The sequence below is a fragment of the Canis lupus genome, chromosome 3 (assembly GCF_048164855.1).
Source record: "Canis lupus baileyi chromosome 3, mCanLup2.hap1, whole genome shotgun sequence".
NCBI lineage: Eukaryota > Metazoa > Chordata > Mammalia > Carnivora > Canidae > Canis > Canis lupus.
This window is the reverse complement of record NC_132840.1, coordinates 73,538,962-73,560,842: the sequence shown is the minus strand read 5'-3', so window position 1 is coordinate 73,560,842 and position 21,881 is coordinate 73,538,962. Positions and strand designations below refer to the sequence as shown.

The window sequence follows — 21,881 nt, the reverse complement described above, 5'->3', positions numbered from 1 at the left end:
TTTGTATTTATTTGGAATCTCAGGTCTAAGGAATTCCAGCTCTTCATGGTGGAATCTCAGGTTGTCACTGATGGGGCAAATTATTTAGGATGTAAGGGGTCATCTCGGACCATTTAAATCAAAGCTAAGGACAGTTTGGTACCTTTAGGGTAGAGAGGAAGGTAGGGAATGTACAATAGGTGGGGCTCACCTTTCGGACATTGTAGATCCAGTTGAGATAGGCTGTGACCTTGGTGTACACTCCCGGGGTACTGGGACCCCCACAGCCATGGCCCCAGCTCACGATGCCCACCACCTGCCACTGGTCAGAGTGATACATCAAGGGCCCACCGCTGTCACCCTGTGAGACACCAGAACAGGGGCTGCTGGGGAGGGCAGGCAGGGCTGGCATGGAAGAATGAGCTTCTCTCTCGTCCCTTTCCTGCATTGGCCCATCCTTCCCCTGTGCTCCCCACTGCTCCCCAGTGCTGTGTGCTGTTCTGCCCTCACAGCTTCTGCTGAAGCTCTTCCTGCAGCCTGGAAAGCCTTTCCATTTGGGGTGAGAGAGTTCTGTTTGTGGTCAAGAAAGTAGTTGGTGTGCTTTCTTGCAGAGATTCACAATGCACACTAGAGCAAACCAAAGGCTCTAGAAGGTTCTGCAGTGAGAGGCCCAAATATTTCTTTTTTATAACCGAGTATTTCCCAGATTATTTAGCTGCTCAGGAGATACCTATTGCAGGCCAGGTACTGTTTTAGACAATCAGGATTTTACCAATGAAAAGAACAAAGATCCCTGCCCTCGGGGAGCTTAGAGTTAAATGGAGAAGAGAAAGACCGCAAACAAGCAAACAACAAAACAGACCAGAACTTGTCAGATAGTGAGCAGTGCACTTATCTGGGTGTCTGTCCCAGCTCCTAGTAGTCCCTGAGACTTCCTTCCTCAGAACCCAACAACACCGTAGCCTAACTTCCTCCCCCCGCCGCCGCCACTGTGAGCTTCCCAAGGGAAGAAGACACTGTCCCTAAAACCCAGTATTTATTTACCTGACATTCAAGAGATGGCTAAGAGCTACCTCTTGAGTGAAGGAATTTAATGGCTGAGAATGGGGGCAGGAGTAGGGATAGGGACTATAGTGAAAATAGCTTGGAAGATTGTTTGGGGGTGGAGGGAGTGAGAATGTATGTGGAGACTGGTCAGTAGGGTTAGCAGGGAGGCACTGCACCAGGGCTCATCCAGCAGCAGATGGATTTTCTCTAGGGTAGTTCAGCATCTTGGCAGTTCTAGAAAGAATAGACCTGGCATTCCTGCCCTCAAGTGACCCCTACTCTTGTGAGTGATGGGGGAAGTAAGAGCAGGTGGGGTGGGTAACATCATCTTTGTATGTGAAATACACATTTGAAATCTTTCCACTGGTCTCTGTCCATCCTTCCTTCCATCATTCCATCCTTATCTTATAGTCTTTCTTCCCCTCCCTCTTCCCTTCATCGCAACATTGAGTGCCCACCATATGCAAGACTTCATGTGAGGCAGTCGGCCTCTGGACTTGTCTCTCTAGGACTCACATCCCTTTCCAAGGAACTCCCTTATGATCCCACCTGGCAGGTGTCCACGCCGCCCTCCGGGATGCCTGCGCACAGCATCATTTTGGTGACTTCCCCCTGGTATGCGTCCTCTGCATTGCACCGAGTGTGGTTAATGAGCTGGACAGATGCCTGTAGCAGGGTGTCGGACATCTTTCCTGGGAGGTTGAAAACATGTTCATATTCCCCTTCTTGTTTCCTACCCCCAGCCCAGGAAAATTCTCTGGGTTGCCTGGCACCTTGGTGCTTGGACTTCCAGGATGGGTTTTTCTCAAGGATGGTCCTCCTTCCCATCACCTCCAAGAGCTGTTCCTTCAGCCCTGTGGTCCTAAACCCGGGACTTACCTCCATCCGGCTCCGTAAAGCCCCATCCGATGACCCAGAGTGGGGTGGCTGGAATGAGCTCCTCATCAAAAAAAGGCAGGCAGATGGGCCTGACTGTGCCTGCCAGGAGCAGAGAGTAAGGGGAGAGCCTGGTGGCTAAGCCCTCTGAAAAGGTTGACATCAGGGTTTCCATGACTGGTGTTCCATGGGATGTTAACAAAAGTGGCATGAGAAAGTTTTGTGCTCAAATAAGTTGAGGAGATATGGTTTAAATATAATAAATTAAAAAAAACCTCATATCTTTAATATACAAATGTGCCCCAAGAAGAGAGCTCTACTATAAAAATATTTCCCCAACTTATTTGAGAATAGAAGCATTTTATTTTTCTCCTAAGGGACCAGTGTGTCCTGTGGAACTGACAGTTGGAAATGCTGATACAAATACTATCCAAACATGAGTCATCTAACAGAGCTGTTCAAAGGTTCCAGGGGCTGCCTTAAAGGTAATGAGCTCCCTGCCCCTGGGAGACCAGATGGGCACAATAACCCCTCGGTAAAGATATTGTACAGGCTCTTGGCATTGGTTGAGGGTGGAGGAGGGACTAGATGATCTTTTAGGTCCCTTACAACCCCAAGATCAGATGAATCTATGATTCTCATTTGAGGTACTCCACAGGGAGAAAACAGACCTAAAAGAATCCGGCAGGGAGTGGGGTGGGCTGTCAGCTGAACGCTCAAAAGGGCCTCATGCCCCTCCCTGATGTTAGGCTTGTATATTCACTGGAAACAAATGCACAGCTGAAGGCTTGAGAGGACAAGTGATGTGTCCAAGGTCACTTAGTGAGCTAAAGGCAGGGTGGGAGTATAACCTGACCTAAGGGGGTCTGGTCCCAGATGTCACCTCTCACCGGAGAATGTGAGTGGGAACTGCAGCTTCACAAGTGCAATGTCCTTCTCTTTAGGATACGTGGTGTTGAGCTCAAAGACGAAGATGTTGGCCACAGGCAAGGATGGGAAGGAGCCCAATTTGTCAGAGCCAGCCCTCACCTTCCAGTTGGACACATCGTGATGCTTCCTAGGGGGCAGAGAGCAGGTTTCAGGCCTGAACCAAGCACGTGCAGGGTTTGCGAAAAGCTTGGTCCCCAGGGCCCTGGGGATTGGGGTACCAGGTGTCCCTACTTTAGGAGATAATGATGGTGAGGCCAGGGGTGGTGGAGAAAAGGAGCAGGTGTGAGGAATCACCTACAAAATGCTAAATTCTAAAAGGGGGTTTGATCTTTTCACCCGGTGAAACCTGCCCAAGGAACCTTCTAACTGGAGGGTTGCAGAAGGGGGCTGTTCTCAGTGCCTGAGCTCTGGGGTCCTGGCACTCTCTACGCTGTCCCCAGTGCTTTTTACTCTGTGTTACTCATGTGGTATTCACATTGTCAGTTGTGTACTTGTCTGCCTTCCTGGTGACTCCAGATGCTCTTGCCTACTTAGTGTGCAGGGGTGGTTTTCCAGGAAAGGACTTAGAGCTTTGTCAGATCTCAAAAAAGGTTAAGAATCCCTGGCCTACACTGTGAGTTCCTCCAAGGCACTGATGGATCTAATGCACATGGGCACATAATATAGTACTTCTTAGATGTTGAATGAATAAATAAAAGAAGGAAAGTGAAGGTGGCCTGGGAATAGTCCTCCTTCCCCAGAGGTATGGGCTTGGCCTGTAAGGGAATCTATGTTTTTTGATTTTTTTTTTTTTTTTTAAGTTTTTGGCTATAATAGGGGGGAGTGTCAGTGACTCTAGACCCTGGAACCTCTCCGTGGAAGACTGGCAGAGGGAGAGCATTCTCAGGACTCCAGAGAGCTCGATGGGAAGAGCTGCTGTGGAGTGAAAGATAAGGGACCAGGGATGCCTGGGTGGTTCAGTGGTTGAGTGTCTGACTTTGACTCAGGGCATGATCTCAGGGTCTGGGGATTGAGTCCCACATCGGGGTCCCTGCAGGGACCCTGCTTCTCCCTCTGCCTATGTCTCTGCCTTTCTCTCTGTGTCTTTCATGAATAAAAAGTAAACTAAAAAAATCTTTAAGAAAAGATAAGAGGCCAGACTGAGGATGCTGGGTATCTGATTGCTTCCCAACCGGAAGAGGTTAAACTTGGTGATCGAGCCTGGTGACCAGCGCCCTCTGCTCACCCCGGGTGCCTAACAAAGGACATCATACCTGCTGACTCATTGGGGTGGCCACACCCACGGACGGACATGGTCTGCAGAAGGAGGGCAAAGAGGGGTGAGGGCATTGGAGCACAAGTTGGGAGATGGGGGACCCAGACACTGGCCCTCCAAGGCTTTGATCCCTCGAGGCTTCCTGGTGTGGTGGGCCTTACCTGAAGCAGTGGGCTGCCGTGAGGATCCAGTGGGGGTCCAGGATGCTCCCTCCGCAGATATGTTGTTTGTTGTACTGGATGCTGACCTGCCAGGGCCAAGAATCCACAGAGGCCTTCTCCCCGCCCACCACCCGAGGGGCCTTCAGGCTCTCCCCACAGGCTGGCGTCAGTAGGAAAGAGGGAGAAATCAAGAGTCAGGCTCTTGAGGGATGGGCCTGCCTCCCCCTTGGAGGCCTGGCTCTGTCGCCTTAGAGCCAGGCCCTTATGACCGGGACCTGGAGGGGTGGGGAGAACCAGGCCCATTTTGAGTTATTCATAGGGAGAGAGTACCCCAGACCATAGGCCTTCCCCTCAGCCTCCCCCTCCTTTGTGTGGCTTTAGATGTGTTTATATTGTGGACACGGGTGTGTCCGTGGTGCCGGGAATTCATGGCCTTCAAACCAAACAAGTGATGCGGAATTACGAAAGTCCGGCCCAGGTGGAGTGTCCCCAGCCACTCCTGCTGAGGTATCGGCAAACAGACACCCACAGACTGCTCTGGGTCCCGGAAGTAGGAAGAAAGTTCCAGAAACAGAATCTTCCCATCCTAAACTCCCCTTTCTCCAAGTCCTCCCACCCCCATGAGTGAGTCTCCCAGGTCGACACCCTGTGCTGTCTTTCATATGCCACCGTCCTAGGCTTTTCCATCACGACCCTCAAGCTCGTGTAAAAGCCTCCGTTCCCACCTCCCCGCCCTGCCCTCAGCCTCTCCAGTCCTGGCCATCCCTGCCACAGCCGTGGTGCTCACAGGAAAAGGCTGCTCTCCTTTCTGGGCCGATGCTGGCCAGGGGCTTTTCAGACACCTCATCGTCCAAACTCTGCTTTCTCTGTGTCCCCTCACAGTCCCAAGGCATCTCTCTCTAGGGTAGAGTTTAAAGTCCTCCTCCTGGCAGCAGCCTGTTGTCCTTATATAAGGTTTCTGTCTAGCCGAATCGATCTGCCTGTAGCTCCCTAAAAGTCCTTCTGTTTTTGCTCAAGGAAACCCCCATCCCTGCGATGCTAGCTCTCCTCTTTGCTGTTTATCTGAACCATTGATTCGCTCAGCAAATTTGTATCATGCGCCTGCTGTGTTCAGGGAGGCTGGGAAGAGAGGGGAGGACAAGACGGAAAGATGGACAGACAGACGTGGCCCCTCCCTTCTGGGAGCCTACCTCTCAGTGTTTAGCCTGGGCACCACCTCCCTGGGGCTGCCCAACCCCTGGGGACTTTCTTGTCCTGGAATTTCCTTAGCTTGCCCATGCCGTTGGCCTGCCTTTTGTTTCTGTTGTGCTTAGCTCTTCCCAGTGAGATCGATGGCTCCTCAAAGGAGGGTCTGTGACTTAAACCTCTCTGTGACGCCTGTGCCATTTAGTGCCAGCCATTCAGTCATTCACTGGCTACCCACTGTGTATCGGTCCCCATGCATCAGGGATTGTGGGTGTCACGTTATAGTGACAAAAATTCTTAACATCCAACAGGAGAGCACATCTACCGCCCAACGGCAGAGGTGGGGGATGATGACCTGGTTCCACTCAGCCTGTCCAGTTTCTGGCCAACGGGGCAGCCTCTGGTCGGTTCTTCCACAAGCCTGGAGGACAGGCTGGGTCACAGCTTGTTTCCTATTCTGATCTACTCTGTAAGAGCTGGGGTTCTCCCAGGATCCCCTTGGGCAGTTGGATGCAAGGCCTTCTTGGGAAGAGGAACCTCAGAAAGGTCAGGCAAATGACTCAAGGTCACACTGGAAGCCAGTGGGACTCGTTGGTGCCTGGGTCTCCCTGTGGCAAGTTGGCTGTGAGTACTGCTTGGTCTTGGCACCTCCCACCCGTGGCCTTGCATCTCTCTCTCTCTCTCTCTCTCTCTCTCTCTCTCTCTGCTGTAAGCTCCCAAGGAGAGTGGCCAATTCTGTTACTTGTCTGGTATTTTCTACTTTGAACTAGTGCACCTGACAGTGCTAGACGTGGTCTAACTGTTCAGTGTATTTTTGCTAAACTGAATGATCTGATCTTGGATGGCTGAGCACACAGTGCCCGAGGAGGCCTTATGGACCTGACCAGGGAGGAGGGGATGGAGTCCCAGTGCGTCCATTCCAGCTTTTTGTTCCCTGCTAGCTTTCTGCTTAGCTTGCGGGCTTGTGAGTGCATGGTCCCAAAGAATTCTCAGCATCACCCACTCGAAGGAGCACTGACCTACAAACCCAAGACCCAAAGAAGTAAGTTTGGGACAAAACAGAAACTTAGGATCTGAGAAATTTAAGAATGAGGATGAAGGGCTTTCTCTCTGCTCATTGCTGGCCCAGGGCCCAAACGCTCAGGGAGGGGGTGTACTCACCGAGGCAGTGCAGGGAGACCAGGGAGCCTGAGAGACAGGGTCTGGAAGGGAGACACAGAGCCTTGTGATTTCTGTGGGAGGCGAGGACTCCCGTCCTCTGGTAGTGTTGGCCCCAGCCCCTGTCCCAATACCTGGAAGTCTGGAACCCACATGCTAGGGGACTATATGGAAAGTGCATGGCCGCTTAGTTCAGTTCAATTTGATTTGTTTGGATTCAAAAACCCCTGCTGCTAAGCACCCACTGTGTGCTGGGCCTTGCCTGTGTCAGAGCCCAACCCGAGCCCTTGGCATTCCTGGAGTGGAGGAGACCAGAGCCTGGAACACTGTCTGTTACACTGTGGGCTTTCAAATGGACAAGAAGTGGGATTTCAATGGAATTACAGGCAAACATCATTCTGCTACCATCTTGGTCCTTTTTCAGATTTACTCTTTGATGAATAAGCAGCCGTCAGCAGCATCCTCTCTGGGGTTCTCTGCAGCAACGTGGCCATTTTTATCTAGATGCTGACCTCTCATACAGGGTGGTGAGGCAGAGGAACAGGCCACTGCCAAAAGCCATGTGGCCTTTTCTCTGGAGGGCTGGGAACGTGGAGAGGTCTTACTCTGGCCCGGGTGAGTGGCTGGGAAGGACACGGTGGCCTTTGGAATCTTGCCTATTGGGTTTAATCAGGAACACAGAGCAGTAGGAAAATTTTTGATTTTACTCGGATGAAAAGACCACTAACATGTGGACAGCACACTTTGTCCAGCTGTCTATCATATATAAAAAAGGGAGTCAACCCAGAAAACCTCTCAGAAATCTGGTTCTCTAGCTCTTGGTATCTAACAGTCTGCATGGCCTGGAGTTCTTCCTGTTGTCTGGCTTACATTCCCCTTGCTGCACCTGCTCAGGGTAGCCTGCCTGCACCCTTGATGGCAGCCTCCATATGTGAGCCTCTTATGGGCCGGAAGGCATCCTCCCACTTACCCACTTGGGTTTTGCACCTGAAGCTCCTGGCCGTTCTCTGTGATTCCAACAACATCCAGATCTTGGTCTGGGCTGATCTCCACAGCTCTGAAGGTGGGTTTGCTGCTCATGTTGGGAGGGAGAGAGATGTGAGCTAGGGCAGGAGGTTAGAAGAAGATGGGAAGAGTAGCCTCCTCTCCCAGGACTTGGCTTTAGGCACGATGCTGATGTGTTCTTGCTTCCCCAGAGCTCTGGACAAATGTTAGGGACATGCTTTCCTAACTCCCAGCTATAGCCCTATTTCAAATGTCCTAGCATTTTTTTTTTTTTCTCTCACTCACAGCCAGAGAACTGGAATGTGATATTTGGTTTTCTGAACAAGGCGTCTGGGCTGAATTTGGTAGTGGTGGTACATTTATGGCTCCCTTGGAGATAGGACAGGATGAGATCAGTCTTCACATGAGTCCAGAAGAGTCTTTCAGTCAGACCACCCTCACCCTTTCTCACCCCTAATCCATGTTTTTCTTCTTTCAAACCTTGGGTTTAAGTCTTTGTTCCTCCAGGAAGGCTCCCCTGATTCATCCCATTGTTCTGATTGTCCCATCCTTCCCCATCCAGCCATGCTAGTACTGGCTCTGTGTGCAGAGGTCAGATTGACTGAGACACTGGCCGGCCGGCCAGCCACTGATGCTCTCGCATTTGGGGCCAGGAATCCTGTACACCTCACAGGCCCAGGTATGCCTGGAGGGACGTGAGTGTGGCAGTGCTGGGTTTTAGAGCCCTGGAGATGGAGGTTCTCATCCTGCCTCTGACACTAGCTCGATGTGTAACCTTGACAGGTCACACCCTTCCCTGGGTTTCCGTAAGCCTCAATTTCTCCCTTTATAAAATGATAGAGGTGGATGCAGTGATCTCCAGAGCTCTTCCCACCTTGAACCATCTCGGGTATTATGGTCCTAGGACAAGAAGGACTGCTGACCTAGGTAGAGGAAGGAGAGAGAAATCCAAGACCCGGCAGGAGGGACAGCGCTGGAAAGGGACAGTCCCCGGAAAGTTAACCTCTGTTCACCAAGCCACCCTAATGAATAATTCTAACCAGCTTTGATTTTGTAGAACTCAAGGAGCCAGCTGGTTTGGCACGTCAATCTCTCTGGAAGGGCAGAAATTCCAGGAACCTGTTACCTTAAGAAGCCCCAGAGACACCTTGGTTGCATAAGGCAGCCGCAGCCTGTGCGGGCACTGCTGACGCTGCAGTCCGACGCTGGACTGCAGTGGGGAGGAGGGGCTGGCTGCAGGGGAGGCTGGGCTGGGCCCGCCTGGGGGGGGAGGGGTAAGGCAGGGCTGGGGCGGGGGTTACCTCCCCAGCTCTCCTCAAAAATGAAGCAGGCAGAGGTGTCCTGTCCGGGGTTGTGCCCCACGGTGAGCAGCAAAGACCTGCTAGCCAGAGAGCAGAGGGAGCCGAAAGGTGTGATGGATCAGTCATGCCACCCGGAGGAGCACGTATGGAAAAAGGACCTTGAGGCTGCCTTGGGGGCAGGGGGGGGCGTGGATGGGAGAGAGTTCTGTGATTGACGGTGTCTGCCTAGCATTTCTCATTTCTGCCTAGACTCTGGGTCTAGTTTCTTAGAGTCCTTGGGGGCCTGCCAGGGAGAGGTTCCCCCACTCTGCAGCTGAATACATGGGTCCTTTTTCCTCCTCTCTGGTTAGGTTCTCTGAGTGATCGGTAGCCTCACTTCTCCCTTTGCAGGGAAAGCCCTGGGAGGAGAGAGAATTACCCAAGCCCAGGAATTAAGGGGTCTTGGGCACCAATGCCAGGCCTCTCTCTCCCAGCTCCTACCCAGGCAAGTTACTTATCTTCCCTGAACCTATTTCTAAAATAGATACAGTAATAAATACCTTTTCTGGTTTTTGCCAAGATCAAATGAATATAAACCCAACATGCAAATCACCCTTATGATTATATAACTCTTCATCTGGTGAAGATTAGGAACTACTCTACAGATTTGCTGATGGGGCTCCAATGCAATCAGGTTTGTTTACACTGAATTTTAACCAATGGGACATTGAATAAGTAAATATATTCTGGGACAGGGTGGCTTCTTGCAGAGCCAAGGAGTGAGGGTCTTGAGGAGCCAGATGTGTGTGTTAGGGTGAGTGGGGAGGCTTACATTTTCTCGCTGCACCTGATCATTATCCTATGACGTTACCAATACTTTCTCCAATTAACCATTGAGGAAACTGGGGCTTAGGAGATTAAACTTCATGTTGCTTATATGTGAAAGTGTTCAGGTTCAAGAGCGATTCTGACTCCAGTATCTATATATTTTTAGGAAAGAAAGAGGAAGGGAGGAAGGAAAGGGGGAGGGATGGAAGAGGTAACGGGGGTTGGGGGCCAGCCTCTGGAGGCTTGAGCTGGGTACCTGTCATAGCCCATCTGCCCACAGGCTGTCTTGGCCAGAGCTTCTGTGAAGTTGTCAAAGCAGGCAGAGGCCCAGCTCCCTGTAGCTGGATCCAGCACCTGCAGGGTGGATCGGTCCCTGGAGAGGCGGACTGAAGGGGAAGAACCCGGGTCAGTTGCAAGACAGGGGCCTGTCTGGCCCATCTCCCTCAGAATTCATCATGGGACCAGCACAACCTGCCTACACCCAGACCCTAGAGCATCATAGAACACCAACCCTTTCAATCTCAAGCAAAGTTCTTCCATTTGGCTTTGCTGGATTGAGCCTCATTTTGATGGTAGCTAGGGTGACCAGATGTCCGGGGAACAACCTCCAGGTTGACCTGTTGTCCTGGCACAATTACCAATAGCTCTCCCTCTCATTCTTCTAGATATCAGTTTTGGTGATATATGGTGACTCTACTCATGGCCCAATAGCTTGCCTAGCCTGGGGTACTTCTCACCGAGGAACCTAGCTCCTTCTCCACATGCGGTGAGGAGGAGGAGGTTGAGAGGGAAGTACTGTTGGCAGTAGGAGGGCAGGAGCTCATAGGCATTTGCCTTATGATTAAAAAAAGAAGATATACCCAAGAAGGGACTTAGTCCTGACCCTTAAAAGCCCCCAACACTCATCTCCTGAGCATGAGTTTTTGGTGGAAACATCTCCAATTGCTTTGAAGGACCTAGCTCAGTTTTGTTACATAGCATGTTACAATAAACACCTAATGAGTAGGAGGATCAATAGCTAGTTAATGGCCTTACACTCGCTTTTCTTGTCCCTCGGAAGTAACAGATTTCATAGAAAGGAGGCAACTGTCCCAGGGTTATCCAATCTAGCCACCTACCTCAGTTCTACCCAGGTGTAGCAGAACGGGGCAGGCTATGTCACAATTTCCTGTCTCTCTGGTCTGCATTTGTTCATCGGATATTGGAGATCTAGTCGGCAGGACCTGGTCCTATTCTTGTTCTTAAAAACCTTCCAGTGGGGATGGAGACTGACAAGCCAGTAGGCAGATGCTAAGTAGTGGACCAAGGGGGACCTGGGCTGCTTTCCTGCTGTGCCTACTCCCCTCGTCCCTCCAGCCCCTGGACTCACCTGCCACTGGGGACTCATCGGGGAAGTTCTTGACACAGTGCTGCTCGTCCTCCCCTGAGGCACAGTCCTGCTGGCCATCACACACCTGCCTCCTTGGGATGAAGTGGAGAGGCTGCCCGCAGAGGAAGTAGTATTTGTCCAGAATCACCTTGACTGGAAGGCAGAGGCAGGGAGAGGGCAGAGACGGCTGACAGTCAAGCAGGCAGCCCCGGGGGTGGGCTAGGCTGTGTTTCCCTGTGAGTACGCTGGCTTCGAGGCAGGCAGATGAGGGTTCCAGACCCTGTGATGCCACTTAGTAGCCTGTTTACTTGGTCCTGAGCCTCAGTTTCCTTATCTGTAAAGTTTAACACCTGTCCCATACCTACCAAATGGCTGAGGAGCTAAGTGAGAGAATGTGTGGGAGAAATTTAGGAACAGCTACCACTGGCCTCCTACTCTCTGGGGCTGGCACGTGCCTCTGGTAATGGATAGACGACACTGGGCCTGGAGCCCAAAGATGAGAGTGCTGGTCCTTTCCCTCCTAAGGCCTCCATTTTCTCATCTGTACAGTGAGGTGAGGTTGTTGGGAACATTTGGTGAGCTGGTGGCCTTGAGCGTCTTGCAACCATCAAGGGCAGTTCTAGAACTAGGTGTTTTTATCTGGGACTGAAAGATCCATGGAGGGGTCGGTGTTTTGTCGTGTTTTGTCTTCTGCCTGCTGCTTTCAAATTCTGTTGCTCCTTTGCTGTCTCAGGCTGATGGGAATGAGTCTAGTGTTTGTAAAGTCTCCTGATAGGCTGAGGCCCTCCTGCCTAGCTGCTTTGTACAGTCCTGACAACAGCTTGAGGAGGCAGGTGTCATGATTAACTCACATCATAAGGGGGGACACCAAGGCTTAGAGTTGGGGTTTATTTCCCAAGGCAGCAGGATTCTAATCAGGGTCTAACTCTTAAGCTCTTTGCTGCCTCTCCATGCCTAAACCTGAGGGGGTTCAAGAGGGGATTTGCTGGCCCTGGTGCCCCTGATGTGAGGGAGCACTGGAGAAGGAGCAGGCTGCATCTTTCCTAGACCTTCAGAGTTTAGTTCATGGTCAGGAGCCAGGGTAAGGCAGGGTCACTCTAGTCTCCTGGGACAAAGCCAGGACAGTGTCACCAGTTGAGACCCCAGAAGCCAAAAAGTTGAGGGAGCTTTGCCTGGGATGGAGGTTCAGATTCCACAGGGGAGCCTTGTGGGACGGAGAGACCCCAATTCTAACTCATGCACCACTGCCTGCCCGGCACGCCCTGGATGAATCAGGCCCCTTCCCTCTCCAGTGTGGCAGGGCATGTGCTCAGAGAAAGCACCCTCTCCTTCACGCTGGTCTAAATAGAACAGGCTTAGGATGGCAGCTCTGCTTATGCTGCTGCAAACCCACGGCCAAGGGCCAGCCAAGGTCAAGAAGAAATCCGCATCTCACGGCTCAGCAGGGCTCTCAGGGATCTGGTGGTGGTAGTGTTGTGGATCTGCACTTCCATTGCCGCAGACGGAAAGGCACTTGTTCAGGCCGGGTCCCCAGGGCCCTGTCCCAGCTGTCTCTCACTGCCACACCCCCACTCTCAGCCTAGGTGCTCAAGTGGAGGAGGAGGGTTTGGGCTTGGTGATCTCTGAGTATCAGTGACTGCTGCTGGTGGAAATGCCACCATGGTTCCAGGTGCAGGCTCCTGAGGGGCCTGTCCCAGCTGGGTTAGCAAACACATGTTTATGGCCTTGGTCACATCTCTGTACCCTATATGATGACCCATACTTTTGAACAACCTGATTTTCATCCAGGTAGTTGACACACATTATCTCCAATATCCTTCTGGGAGAGATGGGATGTTCTACCGATGAGAGGAGAGTGCAGTTGGCAGAGGTCAAAAGATGACTTCCCACCCTGAAAGCACAGTCAGTAGCCTGCTGTGACTATGGGGGAGGAGAAGCAAGGACACTCACAACTGAGACCAGGATGTGGACATTGCGGGTCATTCAGTTCACTCTTTGTCCCCGAGTGGCCTGCCCTACATCACACTGGGTCTCAGGCGCTGGCTGAGAAGACAGAGCTGAAATTGGGGTGCGGAGGTGCTGTCTACCTGGGTGGGCTTCCCTGGTGCCTCCTGTCGGTGTCCCTGCCTCTCTTCTAGCCAGTAGGGGTGCTCAGGTGTCTGTAGACTCCTGATGAAGGAGGCAGGGGCCTCCTGGCCTCCGGGGGGCCAGTTGCCTGCATGGATTTGTACCATGTACAGCTGTGCTTTCCCTGTGGCAGAGATTATCGGGGTAGGTGGGGGCTGCATTCACCTCCTTCTTTCACTCCTGGGGAAGGCTCCCTTCATTTTTTTTTTTTGGAAGGCTCCCTTCAAAGCCGGGGGTAGACACATGTCACACAAAGCTTTCTGCAGATCACCTGCCCAGGACTGCTCGGTGGAAGGGTGGAGGGTAGGGTTGTGCTCAGAGGCGTGGGCAGGAGCTGCTGTTTACTGTGGGGGTGAGGACAGAGGTGGGGGCAGTCATGAGGGGGTGAGGGCCGCCACTTACTGAGGACAGCCACGATGATGATGATCGCCATACTCAGCAAGGCTGCGATGATGGGGATCCCCACCTTTTTGAAGGTCTCCATGGGAGTGCGGGGTTTGCGCAGTGGGGTGACATCTGTGAGGCAGAGGGAGAGAGCCTGAGGTCAGCACTTGGAGACCATCCCTGCCGAGGCCCACAGCCTCCCTGCCCTCTGACCCCAGTGCTGAGCTGCAGAATGTCTCTCGGGGACAGTTTTGCTTAGCACTGGGGTTTTATTCCTGCAGATTGGGCTTAGCTTCAGCAGCACCCCGTCATCCCATCTCCTTTGCTTACCCAGGCTTATCCATCTCTCACCTGTGCCCCTCTAATGAGCCTCCAGACCATGGCGTCTTCTCCTTGTCTTAGCCTATTCTGGGATGTTTCACCCTGGCCAGTCTGCCTTGGAACTGCCCCTGGAGAGGCAAGTACTCATTTGCTTTACTATCATTTATCCTCTCTTCTGACTTATCTTTTGATTAAATTGTAAGCTTGAGGAGGGCAGGGACCTCCAACATATTACATGCTCATAGAGTCCTAATAAATGCATCCTAATGGCCTCCATCTCCAACTCAACAGAGAGGGAGTCCCTAGAATGGTCCTTGTTTTTAAGGAGATAGCAGTTTGGGGGAAGATGTGAACAAGGACACAGTCTCCAGTACTGCCAGACGCCATCAAAGCACTCACTTAAATGGGACTCTGTAGGTGAGGTGGGGGGGGGTGGTTAGGGTGGACCAGCTGGGCAAAGGCCTAGGGGTGGGTGACTGTGAGCTCCTGAGGTATAACATGGGCCGGTGCATGTTGTGGAGGCAGGACTGGCAATGTCAGTCTGTGGAGAGTCTTGAATACCATGCCAGGAATTTGGATTTGATCATGAAGGCAGTGGGGAGCCATGGAGAGCTTTGAGCAGCAGAGATACATGATCATATTTTTGATATTTAGAAAGATGAATCTTTCATTGGGAAGGAGGTGGATGGGAACAAGAGTTTGGGGTTAGGGAAACCAGGTAGGAGCCTGGAGATGCCTTAAAACAGAGGAATGATTTCACTCATATGTGGAATTAAAGAAAGAAAAGAGAGGATCATAGGGGAAAGAAGGGAAAAATAAGACGAAATCAGAGAGGGAAGCAAACCATAAGAGACTTAACTCTAGGAAACAAACTGAGGGTCGCTGGAGGGGAGGGAGGTGGAGGGATGGGCATTAAGGAGGTCACAAGATGGAATGAGCCCTGGATGTTATACCAACTAATGAATCACTGAACTCTACCTCTGAAACTAATAAAAACTATGTTAATTAATTGAATTTAAATAAAATTAAATAAAAAGGTAATCATTTCCTGTCATCCTTCCCCATTTAAAAAAAATACCACTTATCAGCTCTTAACATACCCTGTATTTTACATATTACATATACTCTCTGTCCCCTCCCATCCCTGCCTGAAATGAAGACTCTATGAAGATAAGGAGTTTTTTTCTTCTTTCTTTTTTGTTCATTGCTGAGTTGCTGGTGTCTCAACAGATATTTGCCAAATGAATACGTGAACCGTTCTTTGCTTGATCTCTTAAGCACACATCCTTTCCATCTTCTAGGTCTTGTTTTCTGGCTGGAATGGTGGCTAGTTATATGTCTGTCTCGATCTCTTTCCCCAGCTCTTTAAAAGCAGAGAATGGCATCCAGCCAGAGCCTGGTGCTCAGTAAATGCTGGTATCATTGAATCTGTTGAAAGCGTTTCCTCAGGGGAGTTGAAGCCTTGGATGCAGAGCTGAGGCCCTGGGGATGTGGGCTGGCACCAAGGAGCTGATCAATCTAAGCAGGTATCATTTTAAAGTTCTAGCAGTCAGTGTGCAGAACTGTCCTCTTTCCCGAGGCCGTGGGCATGGTGACATTTCGTTCATTCTTCCTCCATGAGTGATTTTTTTTGTTGAGCACCTCCCGCTGGTGATGCAAGGTGCGCTTATTTTCTCAGAGGTGGACTGTCTATAAGGGAGTCCAGTCCCTTCATGAGTTCCCCTGTCCAGGTCCTGATGTCTCTGCCTCCCTGATGCTTTCAGGAAGAACATGATCAGGAACTGCAGAGTTTTCTTGGCTTATGTTTCATACTTAAAGTTAACAAAGCCACCATGAGCTATGAGGAGCCTCCCTGCCTGCCACCGTTCCTTCCTCCAGCCTGTCCTGCCCACCACTGTGGGACAGAGCCTCCCAGCAGGTTGCTGTCATATCCCTGCTCGAGAACCCTCCGTGACTTCCCTATCTAGACCATGCTCTTCTTCAGACTGTCAAAGCCAGTGTGATTTGGCCCCTGTCTCCTTGCCACATGGACTTCCCGCTGCTAATCCTCACCAGCTCCCAGGGCCACACGGGCAGCTCCCCTCTGGTCCTTGCACACCTGCCTTCATTCCTACCTCTGAATCTTTACTCCTCTTCCCTTTCACCACTGAAACCCTCATCACATCCTTCTGTTTTGTGATAGTCTATTCCCGTGGGGGCTTTGTCAACGCGTGCCTCACCCATGACGCTATTATCTCTGATGGCTTGGCACCGCTCTCTCCTTCTCGAACTCCCTTCACATGGGCATTGGTGGCAAATCTAACTTGTTTTCTGGTTGGGTAGTTCTCAGGCTTACTCAGGTGGTAAAGCCCTCGGATGTCTGGTGTTCTCCGGGGACATGATGGTCTATCGAATTCCAAAGAATAAACTAGGTGCCATCTTACTTGGGAAGATGACATTGCTTATGATCGTTATTAATTTGAGGCCCTAAAATTGTTGAAGTAAGGGGGATCGGTTATTTCCTTGTTGATTTGTCATATTAATTTGTGCTTTGCTCACTCATTTTGTTAATCCAGCAGGCTACCAGGAATTGTTATCAGTGGTTTAGCAGAATGGAATGGGAGGGGAAAAAGAAGAGTGTTCCCTTAAATTTGGGAATACTTTACCTCTTAAACTATTCTTCTCCTGTAAATCAGGCAAACACTATCATTTTCTAGTCTACCAGAGAAAATACCTGTGTCTAGCTTATTCTGTGGCAGCATGGTCAGAACAACTTCATGACGGCAGGGACTTTGGCTGTCTTATTTCCTGCTTTAGTCTAGTGTCTAGCCCAGAGCCTGGCATGTGGCAGGCATCCACAGAGTTGTTGAATGAATAAGAAAGTGAGTGACTGAATGAGTTGGAGAATCACCGCTCCTATGGCTTTAGGTTTGTTGGTCCTATTTCCCTGGAGACCAGGCATCCTGCTTCTAGAATTATCCTGGACCTTACAGTTGCTTAATACATTTTTGCCGAATGATGAATAGGTGGGTGGATGGAGATCTTCCACAGCATTTAGCCCTTGGTGGCAGTGGTGAGGGCCAAGCAAGGGGGGTTTAGTATCTCTTTGGTGACTGGTGGAAACTTGGAGGCTGAGGTGGATGAGGGGAAGCCGGATTTTAACTTACCAAGGCTGTTCAGGGGTTGATTGCTGTCCGGATCCTGTAATTAAAGGAAAAATAGTCAGTAAGATGAGTGAGGGAAGCCCTCGGGCTGGGGCTGAGAGCCCAGGGGAGGCTCTTGGTTCTCATCTCTGTCTCCTTCTCCCTGCTGATTCTAAGTTGGGTGGCTCAGCGATGTCTAACTGGTTCAATATGTAAAGTTCAGTTTTACATTTATATTAACTGGTACAACTAGCTAACTAGGTGTATTAGTTAGCAATTGTGGAAATGCCAGGCTGCTTGGTCGTTATACTGCTAAGTTTCTCAGGATGATTCTGCTCTGCTGTCTGTTTTGCAACCATTTGTGTCTACTTCAATAGGTGTTATAATTCTGTAAAAACTCAGACGCTGGGATGCCTGGGTGGCTCAGGCTCAGAGCGTGATCCTGGAGTCCTGGGATCAAGTCTCACATCGGGCTCCCTGCAAGGAGCCCGTGTCTCCCTCTGCCTGTGTCTCTGGCTCTCTCTGTGCATCTCTCATGAATGAATAAAAAAAAAAAAAAGACTCAGACACTTCACAGAAGGGGATACTTCAATGGCCAATCAGTGCCAAAAGATGCTCATCAGGCAAGTGCAAATTCATACCACAATATCTCTACATAGACACCAGAATGGCTAAAATGAAAAAGATGGACAATGATAAGTATTGCTGAGGATGGGGAATATTGGAACTCTTACACACTGTTGTCAGGAATATAAGTTAGTACAGGTAATTTGGGAAATAGTCTGGCTGAATCAGCTATGTGAATATTTTAGGATTCTATGACCCAAGAATAAGCCAGGAGAAATGAGTTCGTGTGTCTAGCAAAATACCTGTACCCGAATGTTCGTAGTAACTGCATTCATAATAGCTAAAAATTGAAACAACCCAAAAGCCAATCACTGGTGGGGTAAATAAATTGTGGTATATTCATATGATGGAAAATATTTCAACAGTAGACAAGCATTACCTAGTGCTAAGCGCAATGACCTATGGTTGAATCTCATGGATATAATAATGAAGGAAAGAAATAGATACAAAAGAGCAAACTCTGTATGATTTCATACATACAAAATTTAAAAGGTAAAGTTAATCTATGATGATACAAGTCAGAATAGTGAACACTACTGACTGGGGAAGCGGGGCAGTTTTTGGAAATAGCACGATGGAAACTTCTGAAATGTTGGAAAACTTACGGATCTTGATCTAAGTGTTGGTTACATGGGTGTATATATGTTTATTATTCACTAGGGGGTACACTTTAGATTTGAGTACTTTACTGAATGTATTCTATACTGAATAGAGCAAATAGACAAAGATAAAACAATATCAGAGCACTATGGTACTTCTGCAAGTATACTCTTAGGTCACCATGGACACACATACACAAATACAAGCCTCTGTTCTTCCAGATACATCACTTCATGTGTGCACTCAGCACACACACAGCCACACAAGGTCACACACAGGAACCATGCACATAAGGCTCACATATGAAGTCCATATACCCCCTTTCCTGCAAAGCAAAGGGTAAGGGAGATAGGACTGCCAAGGCTCATGCCTCACTCTTGTGCCTCCTAGAAAGCTCTCTTCTCTTTGCTCCCTTTCCAGTTGCTATAGGGGCTGGAGTCCCTGGGCTGGGTGAGCGGCAGGCCTGTCTGGGGTCTGTGTCTCCATCCTGGGACTTGTCTGCTCATGGTGCTGAGGTCACAACGGTTCCACTGGTAGGTGGAGGAGCTGCAGGACTTTGAATGTTTTCATCTGAGAATTTTTCTAGTCCCATTTGGGGGTGACAGGGCTTCTTCTAAGCCTTGGGTGGGTGTCCCAGATTAGGTCTGGTTGGCAATGGCAGTGCGGAGCGGGGCATCCCTAGGTGGTGTTTGCTCCCATGACTGAGCATGGTAGACCTAGTCATTGGGAGAAGGAGCTTCTTCCTTTCCTCCCAAACTCTGTAATCTGCTGGAGGGCCATGTCTGGCTTTGCCCTTGGGTCGCATGAGGGCTTAGGCAGTTGGGGGATGTAGCAGAGACAGCAGGCTCTGGAGTCTGCAGGGCTGAGTTGGAATACAGGTTCTGCATCTTATTAATTGTGAGTCTTGGGTGTGAGATAGTTAACCTCTCTGAGCTTCACGTTCCCCGGTTCTCCATTCCCCCTTCATAAAGTGGAGAAGATGGCACCTACTTCAAAGCGCCACTGTGAGGTTTAAGTGAACTATGTAGTTGGAGGGCCTGGCTCACACCGGCGGGGTCTCTTCCCTCCTGGGCCCCCCAGCATTTGCTGCAAAGCTTTCCCACTGGGCAGTCAGTCCCTGCTTCTTCAGGCCGTTGCACCCTCAGAATTTTGCACTGGAAAGGTGGGACAGATGCTGTTAGATGGAACTGGACTCTAGGCTCTGCCCTATAGATCATTCCCAGCTACCTGTCCTCCACCACCTCCAACACCTGGAGGGGGTACTATTTCCAGGGTAAAGATGAGAAAAGTCCTGCAACGCTGCATTGCCATGGCTGTAGCGTTGGGTAATAGTAGTATCAACAGTACTTAATCTACATACAGTCTGTGTATAAGAGTTTACAAAATTCTTTTGTCTGACTCAGTCAAGCTCAAGGCTGAAAAGGATCTCAATTGTCTGATAACCAGTACGGGTAGCATTAAGTCACTGAGTATTCAATGAAATATTTCACAAAGCTCTGCTCTAGGAGCTGTGGATTCAAAGACAAATAAGAAATAAGTGCAGCAGGATGGGAGAAGTGCCCAGACAGGCCAGGCCAGGCCAGGCCCTGCCCTCACCTCTGGTGGGTGGGGAATAGGGGAAAGCAGGGGGAGGACAGGTATGACCAGAGGAAGCTGGAACCAGTAGTGCCATGCAGAGTGAAACAGGTGATGGGAGACAGTGCCTGGTGGATACTTAGAGCCAGAGACCTAGGGAAGGGGCCAGGGTGGTTGGAGAGAGCCCCTAGGATGAGATCTGAACGCCAGAGAGGAGTCAGAGGGTCAGAACAAAGATCTGCAAGAACAAGAGGAAGGAGAAAGACGCTGGTGGTGGGGAAAGTCACCGCGTGCTTGGGAGGTCAAAGCAGCAGGCCTTGCCAGTGGGTTGGATGCTCTGGGGTCTTCAGGGAGCACGTAGGAGGGTATTTGCCGACATGCAAAGGCTGTGGGAGGGGCAGGTTAGAGGGACATCAGGAACATCCACTTACTGGCCTTTCTCAGTCAATTCATTCTTTCTCCCTGAGTCTGCCTGTGCTCACATGCCTACATTAGTTGAGGTAGGTAGGGCAAGTCTTGTGTTTATTATTAATTCAACAAATATTGACTGGATGCCTTTGATGGGACCGGAATTGTGCTGAAGCCGAGACACGGAACAAAAGAGGTTCACAGTCTGCACTTTCTTGATTCCTCATCTGTGAACAGAAGTGACCTCAGTACCCCTTTAGCTAATATGTTTTCGACTGCAATCTTCCTACAGAAAACATTCCACACCTTTTTTGAAAACAAAATAAACTAAGTCAAAACTACAAGCTAGAATGACAGAGACTATGACTAACTGGTAATTAGGGCATCCCTGGTGTCTCCTACAATGCCTGGCATAGAGTGGGTATTTATTTTTTTTTAAGATTTTATTTATTTATTTGAGAGAGGGAGAGAGCATGAGCATCAGTGGGGGGCGGGGGGCAGAGGGAGAGGGAGAAGCAGGCTCCTCACTGAGCAGGGAGGCTGACATGGGATTTGATCCCAGGACCCTGAGATCATGACCTGAGCTAAAGGCAGATGCTTAACTGAGCTACCCAGGTGCCCCTAGGGTGGGTATTTAATACTTGAGTGAAAGAATTAAGGAAAGTATCTTGGTTTCAGGGCTCAGTCCCAGGCCCGCCTTGAATGAGCCGACTCTGGCACACACACACATTGGAATATTATGCTACAGTCAAAACAAATGAACTATGGCACCACAAAATAAATGGATGGTATCAGTAATTTAACATTAGAGGAGAAAGTAAATCCTCAAAAGATTACACATAACCCAGACTCCTTTTCATAAGGAAGCAAGGAAATGATAAAATGATGCTTATGTTCCAGAGGGCTTCTAGCACCTTTGCTGGCCTGGCAAAGATGTAGAATCAATATTCACTGAATTACTAAACATAAGAGACTTGCCCACCCACCTGGGCAGGGGGAGGGGATGTGTGTGTGAGGGCAGGTGATTAGATGCAGTGTTTGTTAGGGGTGGTTGGTTTATGGAGGTTTACATCATTATTAAAGTCATCCAACTAGTTGGGGAGTTACAAAGGGGATGCTGCGGAAGCCAACAGTGGAAAATGTCATGAATCAAGAATTGATTCATCCAGTGGTGTGCACCTGAGATTCAAAGAGAAAATAAAGAAGCAGTCGGCTATGCTGAGGGGTTCAAGGAGTCCAACTCCCATCCTCCCATCCTCCCGGGCTCTACTCTGACTCTCATACCACCTGAGTTCTTCCATGAGTGGCCTGCTCTTTGGCTTTCTTGAAGCCTCTTCTCCAACATGGTGAGATCTGGGATGATGGGTTGCCAGACTTCCCGGAAGAGGAGCTGCTGAAGGTCATAAGCATCTAGGGTAATGGACAGGGAGGTGGGCACATTTAGGTTTATGAGCGGCCACTGGCAATATCAATGTGAATTGCCTTCCTGAGCAGGATGAGGTTGGGAGTGCGCAGGAGCCGTGTTGCCTTTCAGCCCAGAATCCATCCCAAGTCGAGGGGGCGGGGGCAGGGAAGAGAAATGGGGCCGAGAGACGAGGTAAGAATCAAGGGCAGACTGGGTGGCTCAGCAGTTTAGTGCCGCAT

General features: G+C 50.1%; 1 protein-coding gene across 2 annotated transcripts in view; it reads right to left on the bottom strand.

The window, feature by feature from the left end:
- Positions 1 to 21,881, bottom strand: part of TMPRSS4 (transmembrane serine protease 4) — a 36,630-nt gene that overhangs the window by 3,362 nt on the left and 11,387 nt on the right. The window contains exons 1-12 of one of the 2 annotated variants that reach the window (XM_072822209.1): positions 21,525 to 21,600; positions 17,052 to 17,085; positions 13,603 to 13,716; positions 11,074 to 11,226; positions 9,961 to 10,090; positions 7,562 to 7,663; positions 6,595 to 6,635; positions 4,249 to 4,408; positions 2,793 to 2,959; positions 1,906 to 2,004; positions 1,576 to 1,718; positions 191 to 340 (exon numbers count right to left, since the gene is read on the bottom strand). In XM_072822209.1, coding sequence (XP_072678310.1) covers positions 191 to 340; positions 1,576 to 1,718; positions 1,906 to 2,004; positions 2,793 to 2,959; positions 4,249 to 4,408; positions 6,595 to 6,635; positions 7,562 to 7,663; positions 9,961 to 10,090; positions 11,074 to 11,226; positions 13,603 to 13,684 — 1,227 coding nt within the window. In that variant the 5' untranslated portion in view covers positions 13,685 to 13,716; positions 17,052 to 17,085; positions 21,525 to 21,600. Of the gene's footprint in view, positions 1 to 190; positions 341 to 1,575; positions 1,719 to 1,905; positions 2,005 to 2,792; positions 2,960 to 4,248; positions 4,409 to 6,594; positions 6,636 to 7,561; positions 7,664 to 9,960; positions 10,091 to 11,073; positions 11,227 to 13,602; positions 13,717 to 17,051; positions 17,086 to 21,524; positions 21,601 to 21,881 lie in introns of those variants that run through there. The other variant, XM_072822208.1, reaches the window with a different exon arrangement.